General features: G+C 53.2%; 2 protein-coding genes across 3 annotated transcripts in view; one reads left to right on the top strand and one right to left on the bottom strand.

Annotated features, from left to right (window-relative positions):
- Window positions 1-9856, bottom strand: part of GPKOW (G-patch domain and KOW motifs) — a 31562-nt gene extending 21706 nt beyond the window's left edge. Inside the window, exons 1-3 of the mRNA XM_089904932.1 lie at window positions 9718-9856; window positions 8536-8630; window positions 4071-4096 (exon numbers count right to left, since the gene is read on the bottom strand). Of these exons, the coding sequence (XP_089761058.1) occupies window positions 4071-4096; window positions 8536-8630; window positions 9718-9856 (260 nt within the window). The remainder of the gene's footprint in view (window positions 1-4070; window positions 4097-8535; window positions 8631-9717) is intronic.
- Window positions 9737-13397, top strand: MAGIX (MAGI family member, X-linked). Of its 2 annotated transcripts, none has more exons than XM_089904555.1 (6): window positions 9737-9903; window positions 10688-10834; window positions 11588-11670; window positions 11745-11981; window positions 12093-12225; window positions 12985-13397. In XM_089904555.1, the coding sequence occupies exons 1-6, from the start codon at window positions 9855-9857 to the stop codon at window positions 13287-13289; spliced, it is 954 nt and encodes a 317-aa protein (XP_089760681.1). In that variant the 5' UTR covers window positions 9737-9854; the 3' UTR covers window positions 13290-13397. The 2 variants fall into 2 exon arrangements, with proteins under 2 accessions (XP_089760681.1, XP_089760680.1); XM_089904554.1 differs by having other exon boundaries at window positions 12093-12264.
- Window positions 13398-15292: the final 1895 nt, after the last annotated feature.

Genomic DNA, 15292 nt, shown 5'->3' with positions numbered 1-15292 from the left:
CTGAGACATAAAGAACCTGAGCTTCAGTAAGTCTTGACACGAGGTGAGTGACTTTAATTAAAAGACAGTGGGTTTGAGTCCTAGCCCATGGGTTCAAGTCTGAATCTGAGTTTTGGCTTGGTTTGAATCCCATATGAGGTGCGATTGTGTTCTAATCTAACCAGACCAGGTGTGCAGGTTTCAGCATCAACAAGACAACTCCTTAAAAGATAATATTCCTTCTTGATCTTGTAACATGACCTACCATGATGATGCTTAGATATGGATTATGTAAACCATCAATAATACACCATTTGATGTACAGCCCTCTTTCTCAAAAAACATATAACTGTGCCTTGACTTCTAAGGGGTGGAGCAGTTCTCAGAGCTTTCTGAGATGCTCTTCCTGGGTTATAATCCTCAAATTTGGCTTGAATAAAAATTTCAATTTCTTTCTTAGATTGACTGATTAGTTTTTCATCCACAGTACAATAACCAAAATGAAAAATTAACCAGAGGGGCTAAAAGTAGATATGGGCTAGCAGAAGAAAGAAGCAGTGAACAGGAGAGAGGGCAATACAGATTATGCAATTTGCAGAACAGACAGTAAAAGGAATCAAGAAAAAATGAACAGAGCATCAGACAAATATGGGACACCATTAGGTGCACCAACATATGTGTAACGGGGGTAGCAGAAGAAGCAGAGACAGGGAGAGGAGCAGAGAAAAAAATCCAAGGAAGTTACAGCTAAAAACATTCTAAATTTCATGAAAAAAACTTTAATCTACATGTCCAAGAAGCTTAACCGACTCCAAGCAGGATAAAATACAAAGAGATAGATACCTAGGCACATCATAATCAAAAATATTAAAACCCCAAGAGAAAACTTGAAAGAACAAAGAGAAAAATGACTGATCATCTATTATACAAGGTAACCCCAATAAGATTACAAGCAGGCTTCTTATCAGAAACAGTGGGTCCAGAAAATAGCTAAGATCCTATTTAATAGTGACAGTCTGTATACTCTGCACCCACGATCTGGAAAAAAACAATGTCTGCTCTTGCTACTTCTATTCAATATTGTACTTGAAGATCTAGCCAGGAAAAGTAGGGAAGAAAAAGAAATAAAAGGCGTCCAGATTGGAAAGTGTTAAGAAAGGAAGGACAAGGAAGTTAAAAGAGTGAATTATTTCTGGCAAGGTCACCCTCACTTAGGGGGAAGACAAGGGAGAGTGTTTTAGGCAGATTACCTCACTAGTGCAGACCAGGAAAAATCACAGACTGATTGGCTTAAAATTCAAATGTAGGATAGCCTGAAACTACAGTTAGGTTAGTTATTAAGTATCAGTGGGGCTTAGCACAAGTCCCTCCATTTTGGGCTACTTCTTTTCTTTTTAACAAAAGGAAGATGTAAAACCATCTCTATTTGCAAACTAATGTTAAGGAATCCACTAAAAAAACAATTAGAACTAATAAGTTTGGCAAGGTTACAGGATAGAAGATCAATATACAAAAATCAACTGTATTTCTATAGACAAAAATGAAGTTAAGGGGCTTCCCTGGTGGCGCAGTGGTTGAGAGTCCGCCTGCCGATTCAGGGGACACGGGTTTGTGCCCCGGTCCGGGAGGATCCCACATGCCGCGGAGCGGCTGGGCCCGTGAGCCATGGCCGCTGAGCCTGCACGTCCGGAGACTGTGCTCCGCAACGGGAGAGGCCACAACAGTGAGAGGCCCGCGTACCGCAAAAAAAAAAGAAATTAAGAAAATAATTCCATTTACAACAGCCTCGAAACAATAAAATACTTTGGAACAAATTTAACAAAAGAGGCGTAAAAACTGTACTCTGGAAACTACAAAACAATGTTGAAAGAAATTAAAGACGACCAAATAAATGGAGAGACATCCAATATTGACTCAAGGCTTGTGCTGGATTCTCAGCTGGCCCTGTCCATTGCTCTCCTGCAGCACCCATCCTTCTCTACCACCCTCTCTCCACATCCAGGAACCCAAGATTCATTAAGGAAGTCTTGGCAGGATGGACTGTTCAAGCTTCCCAAAAGTACACAAGGTTTTAAAAACCGACTTCATTTGCCATGCTAAGAACTCTGGCTGGGAGGCAAGGGGATGTTGGGACAAGTGACTATCCATGATGTTATTGTCCTTACATTCCAATACTGAAGGGCTGAAGGATGAAAGAGGCTAAGAAAACCGTTAATGACCCTCCAATGAAACAGCATAGGCCATTCCCCCTATATAAACATTCTAGCCTCATCTCGTTGAACTCATCCGGGCCTCACTCACCATTTACTACTTAGGCAGTGCCCCTCAAGTAATCATTCAGGCTCCGGCCACCAGAATGACCATCCTGATCCCGCCTTCTTAGCTAATAACCCTGGGACCAGCTATTTGAATAATCCTAAACCTCTTCCTACCTCCCTCTAATAACACGCAGATCCCGCCCCTCATATTAAACCCTTAGGCTCACCCTGCAGGGTGCTACTCCAGGATTCCGCTGCTGCAGATTCCAGGCCCCGCCCTCCAATCAGCCTAAAAATTTCAACCTTTTCCTGACCTTTCGAGCCGCTACCCCAGTGCGCTTATAGACTCCACCTCCTTGACTAACATTCCAGGCCCGCCCCTTAGCCAAATGCCCGCCCCCAACCCTCTCCAGGCCCCGCCTCCTCAGAAAAGCCACTCGAAACCCCGCTGACAAAAGTAAAGATCAAGCTCCGCACCCACAACTAATCTTGCAACGTTCACCTACTGCAGTAACCCTCTCTGTGTCAACTCCTAGAGGAATAATCTAGGCTAACCCCAGCACCCTCGAATCACCGCCGAGGCCCGTCCTCCTAACTCACACCCATTGGCCCCACCCAGGGGAGTAACTAACACTCCTGGGCCCGCCCCCCCAGAACCCCGCTCCACTCCGACCGCGCCCCCTGGAGGCCCCGCCCCCATCACGCACCCTCCTTGGGGCGCAGGCGCAATGTGGCGCCGGCCCGGCGTACCAGCGCCGCCACGTCGGCTGCAGCTCGGGCCGCCAGGGGGCGCGCGTCCAGCCGCGCCAGGAGCTGCCGGGCTCTGGGGCCCGCGGGCGGGGGAAGGACACGGCCTGCGCGAGTGAAAAAAACAGATCAGGGCCCACCCTGAGTCTCAGCGACCCTCTACAGCCCCCCCCACGACCGAAGACCTAGAATGCCCCTCAAGATCCCGGAGACCCGAGACCACTCCCTCGATAGTTCTGAAAGTCACCGACTGCCCCTCTCATCTCCCACGACCCCCGACCATCGCGGGTATGCCCGTGGACCCAAAACTGCACCCACGATATCCCTGGACAGCTATTTAACCCCAATATTCCTGGACACCTCCGAACACCCTGTGAATAACTCTGAAGGTCTCTCACTGCTCCCCTATAACTCCAGTTTCCAGACTCTTCCCCGAACATCGAGAAGTATCCCGATTCCCCCAGATGTCCCAACAGAACACGGTCTGCCCCCTGTGGCCCAGGCACCCCCGATTCCCCTCCAGTTATCCTAGGCAGCCCTGCTGGCCCACATATCCCCAGAGCCCCCAGCCTAACCCCCCACAATTCACCAAAGACCCCGAGTGCCCAGGTGTCCCCAGTGACCCCGGGCAGACCCCTCCGGCACACCTCCCCGGAGACTCCGGAGAGACCCCCGGGTCTGGTGCGCCGTCCCACAGCGCGGGTGCGGGTAGGGCGCCTCGAGCCCAGCCCGGGTCGCTGGGCCCCTGCCCTCCACCGCCGCCGCCCGCAGCCGCTAGGGCGCCAGGGCTGCTTTGTTTACCACCTGTCAGAAGGAAAAGGTGAGAAGCAGACAGGCGGGGCGAGGGCTGGCAGGGACGCGCCCGTTACCCTCCCACCCCGCGCCCCGTACCTCCTCTGCTCCCCTTAGGGTCCGTGGCGCCCCCCGCGCGTGGCTCCATGACCCGTACTTGGCCTGGTGGACGCGCTGCCGCCAGCGACGCGTTTGGAGCGCCCGGGAGCGCTCACCTGGCGGCCCGCCCGGGCTTGGACGCGGCTGAGGCCGGCCGGTCCCGTGCTTGGCGCCCCAACCAGCGCGGTGACCTACCTGGCGGCCGCCAAGGAGGCCTGGCCCTGGGAGCCAGCGCGAGCTCTTGGCCTTGCTCTGCCTCAGGCGCTGCCTCTCTTTCCCAGCATCATGGGAAAACTCTTTCCGCCCAGGGGATGTTGTTATTCCACCTGTGAGAGGGGGAAGTCGAAGCCCAGAGAAGTTAAGGGCCCCACCCGAGCTCTGATGACTAAAAACGGGGTGCAGAACCGGAACCCAAGTTTACCAGGGTATTCTGCAGCCTCCACCAGAGGCTTTGCACATCGTAGGCACTCAGTAAATTTGCAGTGAATGTTTCCCTACTGGGGGACTGGAAGAGTACGGTGGGCTGGGGAGGAGGGTGCCCTTGGAGCCTTTGGGAGCTCCGGGAGGCCTCAGGGGCCTGAGCATGATAGGGTTGGGGGACTCAAAAAGTAGGGGAGGGCAGGTCTCCTGGAGAGTGGGGAGGCGGTAGGAGCCTGGACTTGAGGAGCCTTTGAAGGCACATGGTGGGGGAGGGGACACTAGCCAATGAGAGGGGAGAAATGAGGCCCTTCCTAGGTTTGAAAAGGGGTGGGGTGTGTCTGGAGACAAAGCCCCCAAGGGTGGAGCACTTGGGCAGAGTGCTACTGAAGTGGAAGGAGGAATGGGGAGCTGTGAGAGAAGGCCTGTGGCCACCACTTTGTGGAGGAAGAAACAGGCAAAAGATTTGAACACAAACTTTACCAGAGAACATATACACATGGCAAATAAGCGTGTAAACAATGCTTAATATTATTAGTCTTTTGGGTAATGCAAGTTAAAATCGTGATGAAATACCATTACACACGTATTAGAATGTCTAAAGTTAATTAAAAATCTGACCATACCAACTGTTTGTGAATATGTGGAGGAAATGGAACTCTCATATGCTGTTTACTTTTTTTTTTGGTTGTGCCGTTGGACTTGTGGGATCTTATTTCCCCAACCAGTGATTGAACCCAGACCCCAGACAGTGAAAGCACCGAGTCCCTAACCAATGAACCCCCGGGGAATTCCCTCATATACTGTTGATGGAAACGTAAAATGGTCTATAGCATCTTTAGAAAACAGTTTGGCAGTATCAGGGTTTTTTTTTTTTGTTTTTGGCTGCACCTCACAGCATGCGGGATCTTAGTTTCCAAACCAGGGATCAAACCCACATCCCCAGCATTGGAAGCACTGAGCCTTAACCGCTGGACCACCAGGGAAGTCCAGCAGTAACTTTGAAAAGTTAAAGTTACATGTATGATCCAGCCTTCCACTCCTAGGTATTTACCTAAAAGAGATGAAAGCATATGTCTACACAAATATTTGTAAATGAATGTTCATAGAAGCTTTATTTGTTGTCTAAGTCATCTCAGGCTGCCATAACAAAATACCATGTGACCACAGAAATTTATCTCTCACGGTTCTGGAGGCTGGGACATCGAAGACCAAGGTGCTAGCCAGTTTGGTTCCTGGTAAGGCTCTCTTCCCAGCTTGCAAATGGCCACCTTCACTCTGTATCCTCACATGGAAGAGAGAGAGAGAGATCTTCCTCTTCTTATCAGGCCACATCTTATCAGATTAGGACCCCACTCTTATGACACCATTTTTAAAAATTTTGGCCATGTCCTGTGGCTTGCGGGATCTTAGTTCCTTGACCAGAGGTTGAACTCGGGTCAGCCACAGCAGTCAAAGCGTCAAATCCTAACCACTAGACCACCAGGGAACTCCCGTCTTATGACATCATTTAACCTTATTTTCCTCCTAAAGACTCTATCTCCAGATACAATCACATCGGGGGTTAGAGTTTTAATATATAAATTTTGGGGAGACACGAGTCCATAGCATATGTTAATAGCCCCAAACTGAAAACAACCCAAATGTCCATCAACAGGTGAATGGATCAACAAACTGGAATATTCATGCAACGGAATACTACACTGCAATAAAAGTGGATGTAAAATTTGGATGGATCTCAAAATAATTCTGTTAAGTGAAAGAAGCAAGACCTACCTCCCCACACAAAGAGTACATTCTGTATGATTCTGTTTATATAAAAATCTAGTAAAATGCAAACTAATGTACAGTGAAAGAAAGTAGATTGGTGATGACGGGGAGGGACCAGCAGGCAGGAAAGAGGAATCACACAGGGGCAGGAGAAAACTTTTGGCAGTGAGGATTGTGTTCCCTAACTTGATTGTAGTGATAGTCTCACAGTTGTAAACAGTTTGAAACCATGCCCCATAGGGTTAGTGTTTCTGTTCAGGTGCCTAACAGAAATTCTTGAGCTTGTCTTACAGAATAGCAGGTAAGGGAACAGCTTGTTAAAAACCCCTCTGCTTGTAACCTGCCTTCACTGACCAAACTCGCCTTAATTATTTTTGACTCCTTTACCACCCCCTATAGATAACACCTCTGACATATGGGTTGCTATAGTAATGGGGCTTACCACTGTTTTCCAGGAACTTGGAGTCAGCTCTTGTCCCATTCGAGCCAGCTAAGACTGGTTGGGACCACCGACCCCAAAACTGGGCCTGCACAGGTGTTTGATGAATGACCTTTTGACATCAAAGGGCTGAAAACTCCACCCTCAGATCATGCTAAGCACCTCCATTTTTGAACATGCATTCCATGAAGAAGCATGTAACTCATATACACCTGTGCAGAACATCGATTGCCTCACCTTTTCCCTGCCTCCAAACACTTTACCCTGGGCCTAAGACCACCCTGCTTCTTTATCCCATAAGTATCTTAAGCCCTGTGCCTTTGGGGAGGTGGTGAATAAACCCTTTCTCTGCTGCAGACCTTGCTGTCTCAGCGTTTGGCTTGCTGAGTGTTGAGCAAATGAACCTCGTTCAGTAACAAGTTCAAAACCTATCAAATTTTATGTCAATTAAACCTCAATCCCCTTAAAAGGGATCTATTTCTTAAAAAGAAGAAATATTTGATTAAATTAATAAGAACTGGTGGGGTTGTGAGAGGGACTGACTTAAATCCATGAATTAGGTGACGCTAAAAGGGGCAAAAGGCTTATTTTCATGAATGGATGAGGCTAAGAATGCATTGGTTTAAACCCACAATGGAGAGGACTAAGAGGGGGTTTGGCCTGTCCAGCTGATTGTAATCAATATTGATTAAAGATAAGCACCAGAGCTGCTACCACAGGTTGGCTGGGCACAATGCAGGTGGTTTGGAAGGTTTATTCCTAATCCTTTGGCAATTTTACCACGCACACTTCATTACCACCACTTCCCAGAGGGGTACACTGAGGGTCCAGACAAAGCAGTAGCTAGGGTTCCACATTCTGTAGCTAGGGTTTGCCTTTTGTCTGGCACCCCAACCCTGCCAGCTGCCTTGGTGACCTGAGCATGGCTCCCTCAACCCCAATCCTTGCCCCTATCCCCAGATTTGTGGCCCTGCTGGTATCAGCTCTCAGCAAACTCTCACCCAGGGTCCCGTCCCTACCATTCATCCCTGAGGCCATCCTTGGACACCCCATTCCTTTGCAAACTCCCCTAAGACTGAGCATCTCCCAGTCTCAAACAATCCCCCATCTCCAAACACTTGAGCCCCCATCCAGTTGGTAAGCTCTTTGCCCCATTTCTGAAACATCCAGGCTGCCGGATACTTGGAAACCTCCCTTCACCATCCACCATCCTGAACTTTCGACAATGCTCCTCTGCAAGGCCCTCCCATCAAGCAATCTATTAGAACCTCAGGCACCCATTCCTCAATCTTTAAGCACCCCTCTACCACAATCACTGGTTCCCCAAGCCCCAAACCCCAGATTGGAAGCTGCCATCTCCATTTTCAATGCTTGAAGTCTCAGTAAGAACAGGGCCAGATGATGGTAAGTTGCTTACACTCTCTGGGCCTCCTTCTAATTTATAAAACTGGGGTAATAATTGTGCCTTGTGTTGCCTTATTTCTCATTCCACAAGCCATACGTAAGAGGTTTACACAGCATTATACAAAGAAAGCATCTTGGCTTCTCTGAAGAGAAGGTGGGCAGATGTAGCCATCTTATGCTGGGGACTGCTGGGGACCCCTGGGAGTGCACACATCAGCTGGACTCCCAGGGGTGGCCAAGAGGGACAGAGCGGATCCCAGTTCAGGCAGGCAGATGCCCAGAGAAGCCAGTGATCCTGGTGACCAGCACTGCCCTGCAGGATTGGGGAGGTCCCTGGGGGAGGGAAAGGGGACTGGGCCCTGGAGGAGAGAGTGGAAAGGCTTCCCAGTGGAGGAGAGGATATGGATTCCTAGGGCTCAGCCTTGTTTTTTCTCCTCAACCCAGTTCTCTTGGGAAGACTCAGGAAAAGAAAGCAGCTTGGACTCATCCCCACAGACAGAAGCACTTTGGTTTACAATTCTGCAGGGACAACCATCCGTCATCTGCGTATAAACATGCGTTCTTTCTTTTCAGAAATAGAAGAACGCAGGGTTGAAGACTTTGAATTGGGCCTTGATAACATGCAGTCACCTTCCAGGTAGAAGAATGCAGGGTTGAAGACTTTGAATTGGGCCTTGATAACATGCAGTCACCTTCCAGGTAGACAAAAGGCTGGGAAAGGCCTCCTAGAAAGAGGGAACAGCATAGGCAAAAGCGGGGAGATGGGACTAACAGTGGGCATATTTAGGGAGTTGTGAAAGCCCCATTCGGTTACAAGAAAAGGGCAGAGCAGTGAAGGAGGTCCAGTGTGTTCCCCCACAGACAAGGTCAGGTCAGAGATGGGAGGGGCATGGGACTACAGGAGGAAGGAAAGCAGGGAGCATTCAGCCCTTTCAACTACAACAAAACCAGGACCCTGAAAGGTGGATGAGAGAGGTTGCACAGCCTGCCAGAAGGGACATCAGGACACAGTGTGTTCACATCCCATAATGAAAGAGTCATGGACCAGATGACTGTTGGGGGTAAGCTGCCTGAGACCCCCACTGTTGTTGGCTGACTGTGCAACCCTGGGCCCCTCCCATCCTCAGTTTCTTCTTCCATAAAGTGGTGGCCACAGGCCTTCTCTCACAGCTCCCCATTCCTCCTTCCACTTCAGTAGCACTCTGCCCAAGTGCTCCACCCTTGAGGGCTTTGTCTCCAGACACACCCCACCCCTTTTCAAACCTAGGAAGGGCCTCATTTCTCCCCTCTCATTGGCTAGTGTCCCCTCCCCCACCATGTGCCTTCAAAGGCTCCTCAAGTCCAGGCTCCTACCGCCTCCCCACTCTCCAGGAGACCTGCCCTCCCCTACTTTTTGAGTCCCCCAACCCTATCATGCTCAGGCCCCTGAAGCCTCCCGGAGCTCCCAAAGGCTCCAAGGGCACCCTCCTCCCCAGCCCACCGTACTCTTCCAGTCCCCCAGTAGGGAAACATTCACTGCAAATTTACTGAGTGCCTACGATGTGCAAAGCCTCTGGTGGAGGCTGCAGAATACCCTGGTAAACTTGGGTTCCGGTTCTGCACCCCGTTTTTAGTCATCAGAGCTCGGGTGGGGCCCTTAACTTCTCTGGGCTTCGACTTCCCCCTCTCACAGGTGGAATAACAACATCCCCTGGGCGGAAAGAGTTTTCCCATGATGCTGGGAAAGAGAGGCAGCGCCTGAGGCAGAGCAAGGCCAAGAGCTCGCGCTGGCTCCCAGGGCCAGGCCTCCTTGGCGGCCGCCAGGTAGGTCACCGCGCTGGTTGGGGCGCCAAGCACGGGACCGGCCGGCCTCAGCCGCGTCCAAGCCCGGGCGGGCCGCCAGGTGAGCGCTCCCGGGCGCTCCAAACGCGTCGCTGGCGGCAGCGCGTCCACCAGGCCAAGTACGGGTCATGGAGCCACGCGCGGGGGGCGCCACGGACCCTAAGGGGAGCAGAGGAGGTACGGGGCGCGGGGTGGGAGGGTAACGGGCGCGTCCCTGCCAGCCCTCGCCCCGCCTGTCTGCTTCTCACCTTTTCCTTCTGACAGGTGGTAAACAAAGCAGCCCTGGCGCCCTAGCGGCTGCGGGCGGCGGCGGTGGAGGGCAGGGGCCCAGCGACCCGGGCTGGGCTCGAGGCGCCCTACCCGCACCCGCGCTGTGGGACGGCGCACCAGACCCGGGGGTCTCTCCGGAGTCTCCGGGGAGGTGTGCCGGAGGGGTCTGCCCGGGGTCACTGGGGACACCTGGGCACTCGGGGTCTTTGGTGAATTGTGGGGGGTTAGGCTGGGGGCTCTGGGGATATGTGGGCCAGCAGGGCTGCCTAGGATAACTGGAGGGGAATCGGGGGTGCCTGGGCCACAGGGGGCAGACCGTGTTCTGTTGGGACATCTGGGGGAATCGGGATACTTCTCGATGTTCGGGGAAGAGTCTGGAAACTGGAGTTATAGGGGAGCAGTGAGAGACCTTCAGAGTTATTCACAGGGTGTTCGGAGGTGTCCAGGAATATTGGGGTTAAATAGCTGTCCAGGGATATCGTGGGTGCAGTTTTGGGTCCACGGGCATACCCGCGATGGTCGGGGGTCGTGGGAGATGAGAGGGGCAGTCGGTGACTTTCAGAACTATCGAGGGAGTGGTCTCGGGTCTCCGGGATCTTGAGGGGCATTCTAGGTCTTCGGTCGTGGGGGGGGCTGTAGAGGGTCGCTGAGACTCAGGGTGGGCCCTGATCTGTTTTTTTCACTCGCGCAGGCCGTGTCCTTCCCCCGCCCGCGGGCCCCAGAGCCCGGCAGCTCCTGGCGCGGCTGGACGCGCGCCCCCTGGCGGCCCGAGCTGCAGCCGACGTGGCGGCGCTGGTACGCCGGGCCGGCGCCACATTGCGCCTGCGCCCCAAGGAGGGTGCGTGATGGGGGCGGGGCCTCCAGGGGGCGCGGTCGGAGTGGAGCGGGGTTCTGGGGGGGCGGGCCCAGGAGTGTTAGTTACTCCCCTGGGTGGGGCCAATGGGTGTGAGTTAGGAGGACGGGCCTCGGCGGTGATTCGAGGGTGCTGGGGTTAGCCTAGACTATTCCTCTAGGAGATGACACAGAGAGGGTTACTGCAGTAGGTGAACGTTGCAAGGTTAGTTGTGGGTGCGGAGCTTGATGTTTTCTTTTGTCAGCGGGGTTTCGAGTGGAGGAGGTGGGGCCTGGAGAGGGTTGGGGGCAGGCATTAGGCTAAAGGGCGGGCCTGGAATGTTAGTCAAGGAGGTGGAGTCTATAAGCGCACTGGGGAAGCGGCTCGAAAAGTCAGGAATAGGTTAAAGTTTATAGGCTGATTGGAGGGCGGGGCCTGGAATCTAAAGCAGCGGAATCCTGGAGTAGCACCCTGCACGGTAAGTCTAAGGGTTTAATATGAGGGGCGGGATCTGCGTGTTATTAGAGGGAGGTAGGAAGGTCTTTAGATTATTCAAATAGCTGGTCCCAGGGTTATTAGCTAAGAAGGCGGGATCAGGATAGTTATTCGTGTGGGCGGAGCCTAGTTAAATGGATGAGCATGTCTGTCTCTGCATCCTAGAGGCAAGGAGATGAGATGAGGCTAGAAATATTAACTCAGTAGGCTGGTCCTAGATAGTTTCTTTATAGTACCCTTCCGACTGCCTTTTTCATCCCCCAGACATTAGCGTGCTGGATTCTGCAGACATAGAGGTCACAGACAGTCGCCTTCCTCATGCCACTTTCGTGGAACACCGGCCCCAGGTACCACCTTGTCCTCCTTCGAGGCCACCTGCCTCGAGACCGGCAGTGTATGTATACTTGTGTCCTTACTCCAGCATCGTCGGTCAGAGACCTTGGGTACACGTACCGCGCCACCCCAAGTGACCGAGGGTAAGGCACGTCGTGCTTCGAAGCTGCCCCAGGCCTCTGGTCAGTTCTGTGTGGAACTCGTTCGCAGTTCCGTGGGCTTTGGCTTCACATTAAGTGGAGGCCGAGATGCAGACGGGGACGCTCCGCTGGCAGTGCGCGGGCTGCTGAAGGACGGGCCAGCACAGCGCTGCGGTCGCTTGCAGGTGAAGCATAAAGCACCCTCCATTCGACGGTGCCAGCCCTGTCCTATCCTGTTGTCGATGTGCTCTCCATTTTGACCTTTCTACAACACCCCTTGCCTTGCACTCTTGCAGCCTGGCGACCTCGTGCTCCACATCAATGGAGAGTCAACTCAGGGCCTCACCCATGCTGAGGTCATGGATCGGATTCGCACAGGAGGTCCCCGGCTCTGCCTTGTGCTAAGCAGGCCTCCTGAGACCCACCCCGGCAAGCCTGAGGGGGTGGGAGGGCCCTGGAAAGAAGATGGTGGGTTTCTCAGAGGATTGGGGTCAGGGATCTGTGAGAGGAAGAGGGTCGCAGAGTGGAGAGGCTGGGGACCTGGGTGAGAAGGGTTTGGTGGTCACAATGGGGAGGATCAGGGCTTGGTGTTTGTGAGGGTCATGATATTTTCAAAAGTGGGGATGGGAAGACCAGGGTCCCAGGATAGGAATAAGGGTGGATTTCAGAGGGGAGGCTTTTGAGGTACTGTGAGGGAAGAGAAAAGAGGGGTTTGGGGCAAAAGTGGTTGTTCAGAAAGAAGGGTCATGGTCCTCAGATGGGAAAGCAGAGTGGGTCTCAGTGGAGAGGGGATGGGATGGGGATCCAGAGGGTAGGGGGTCTGGTCCCCAAAGATGAGGGATACATTAGGGAAAGGATTGGGAGTTGAGGAAGGTGGGATGAGCAAGGGAGAGAGTCTGGGATCCTGTATGGGAGGGATTTGACTTCCTTTGGGAGTTGTGGGAATTGATTCCTGAGGGGAGTGTTCTGCATCCAGGAAGGGAGGGGACTCGGGAAAGGAGGTGTCGGGTCTTGAGGAGTGGCTCCGGTTCCTGAAGGGCGTGTCCATTCATTGACGGAGGTTTCTCTAAGTACTGGGGTCTCTGTCTCCCGCAGCCCTTCGAGTCTGCCGGCCACCCTCAGCCAAGGGGCCCCATCTCCGTTCCCCACCCTATCGCCTAATCTAATCTGCAGTCTTGCCATCCCCAGATCGCAGTGCAGATCCTGGGGGACCAGAGGTGACGAGGTCTCGCAGCTCCAGCACTTCCCCACTTCAGCACCCTCGACCCCGTACGACGCCCCAAACCCGGGGCAGCCCGGAGTCTAGCCCAGGAGTGGCGGACGACCCCGCGGTTCCTCCTCCTGAGGGCCGCACAGAGGACCCCAACGACCACACCCTGGATTCCCCTGGACCCTGGCTGGTGCCGAGCGAGGAACGGCTCTCGCGAGCCCTAGGAGTCCCGGGGTCCGCGCAGCTAGCCCTGGAGATGGCAGCCGGAAGGCGGAGGCACTGAGCCTGTAGCAGACGGGTCACTTGGTACTGCCCAACCTGGATCTGGTGTGCCCCGCCCGCCGCTCACTAGCATAATGGGGAGAGCTTCCTTGGCCTTCTCCCCCCTCCTGCTTCGCAGTCGACCAGCCCTTGCTCCCCTCGAGGCGTCAGTGGTACGGCCCTCCCGGACCGGCCAGCCCTGCGCAACTTGCTTCGGGCGGGGGAGGTAATAAAATGGTTCGATCCGGTCTTAACTTGCCAGGTGCTCTAGGCTGGGTGGGGCTCCCGAGTCCTACCCGTAAAGCAGCGGGTGGGTCGACCTGGTTGTGAGGAGGGCCTCTTCTAGCAACCATTGGCAAGCTTACTTCCTGCTGTTTCTTTCATGCCTCTAGAGGGGTCTTCGCTTCTGCCGGCATAGCCCCACGCCGTTCCCCTTCGCCAACTCCTGCTTCTCTCCCCATTTATTCATTTCACTGTTTTGGACGTGTGCAGGGCTCAAAGTTAATTATTGCGCGTGGCGTGGGGAATGCAGAGGTGGGCCTATTGTGGCGGGGAGTGCACCAGTGTACCCACAACCCCGGCCAGAAGTCGTCCAGACCCTCAGCTGGGCTGGATAGCAAGGCTAGAACCGGGGCGGCTTCCTTCGCCGAGAACCTGCGGTCTCTCACTTCCAGCCTGGTCTGCCAGCTTTGGCTGGCTGTAGACTGCCACCCTCACGGCACTGGCTGGGGCCCCCGAAGCCCCCTTCGGGGCGGAGCCAGGAAGGTGTGAGTCAGCGGGCCGGGCTAAAAAAGGCTTTTAGAACCCTTGGGCCGCGCCCCCCTCTTCCATAGATGGTGAGGAACCGCAGCTGGGCTTGTGTGCACACGCTACACGCTGGGCGTTCCCGGTCCTGGGAGAGGCCCGAGTTTCCTCCGTCCTGGGAACAGAGCCCCAAAGCCAGGGCTTATATGGCCAGCTGGACTCCGGTGTAGCCCCAGTGCGGGCGCTGACCGAGGCCAGAAATGTCCAGTCACCTCCGTTGTCACCACATCCTGAACACTTCGTCCCATCCCCCCAACGAAGGAAGCTGTGGTCTGGAGGGAATGGGCAACTCTACCCCCTATGGGGAAGGGCTGGGGAGGTGAGGGAGGGAAAGGGCCCGAGTGTGAGTGTCCAAGGTGGCGCTGGGGAGGAGAGAGGGACTGTAAAACTAGGCTGGGAGTTGGGGTATAAAGAGGTGAAGAGGTGAACCCTTGAATGATTAGCGCTGTAGGCACTGTGGGGGAGTGCACTGGGGCTTCTAGTTGACCCTAACTCAGAGCCTGGTAGAAGTGTGGCTCTAGGGAAGTCAGGAAAGGGCTCCAGAGCCCCAGTCCTATAAAAACAGTCACACCCAGGTGACTAATAATATCGATAGTACTGCCAGCCACCAGTTACTTGGTCTTATCCTGGCTATCGGCTTTACTGGCACTATCTGTTTCCATCTAGTTACACATCGACTCAACAATCCCGATGTGACCATTTCACAGAGGAGAGAAATGAGGCCCAGTGAGTATAAATAGCTTGAGGAAGTTGGGGATTGAGGCAATATTTAATATTGCCTGATTCCCAAGCCTGTCCTCTTAATCTCACCTGCATTTGACAAGTATTAATTGAGCCCCAACTGTCTACCTTGCACTGTGATAGGCACTGGTGAGATGCTGGAGGAATGAAATATAAAGATTTCTAACCTTGTGTAGCTGAGGTAGTGGGGGGGGGTAGACAGATGTCAGAAAAGAAAAGACACAAGAAGATGAATAAATAAAAGATAATTTCAGAGAGAAGTGAGAGTTAGGAAGACAGCAAAAGGTTACAGTGGGGGAGGTAATGATGGTGGGCTGCTGGCCTCTTTGAAGACATAATATTTGATCTGGGACCTGAGTGACCAGAAGCTGGATGTTTGTAGAACTGGGGGAAGGGCATTGACAGCAGCGAGAACAGCAAGTTCAAAGGCCCTGATACAGAGCAGAATTTGTTCTGTTCTAGAAACTCTGGCATGGCCTC

Source organism: Delphinapterus leucas, chromosome X (assembly GCF_059928025.1).
Source record: "Delphinapterus leucas isolate spDelLeu-1000000601 "Yukka" chromosome X, BTC_Dleu_Yukka2, whole genome shotgun sequence".
In the NCBI taxonomy this organism is placed as follows: Eukaryota; Metazoa; Chordata; class Mammalia; order Artiodactyla; family Monodontidae; genus Delphinapterus; species Delphinapterus leucas.
Note: the sequence above shows the minus strand (reverse complement) of the source record. Positions and strands in the feature narration are given on the sequence as shown.

Excerpts from the sequence above, each read along its gene's own strand:
- MAGIX (XM_089904554.1), top strand. The coding sequence starts at position 9,855 with ATGGAGCCACGCGCGGGGGGCGCCACGGACCCTAAGGGGAGCAGAGGA. Across the intron at positions 9,904-10,687 it reads CCCTAAGGGGAGCAGAGGAG|GCCGTGTCCTTCCCCCGCCC; the intron begins GTACGGGGCGCG and ends TCACTCGCGCAG. Across the intron at positions 12,265-12,984 it reads AGGGCCCTGGAAAGAAGATG|ATCGCAGTGCAGATCCTGGG; the intron begins GTGGGTTTCTCA and ends TGCCATCCCCAG.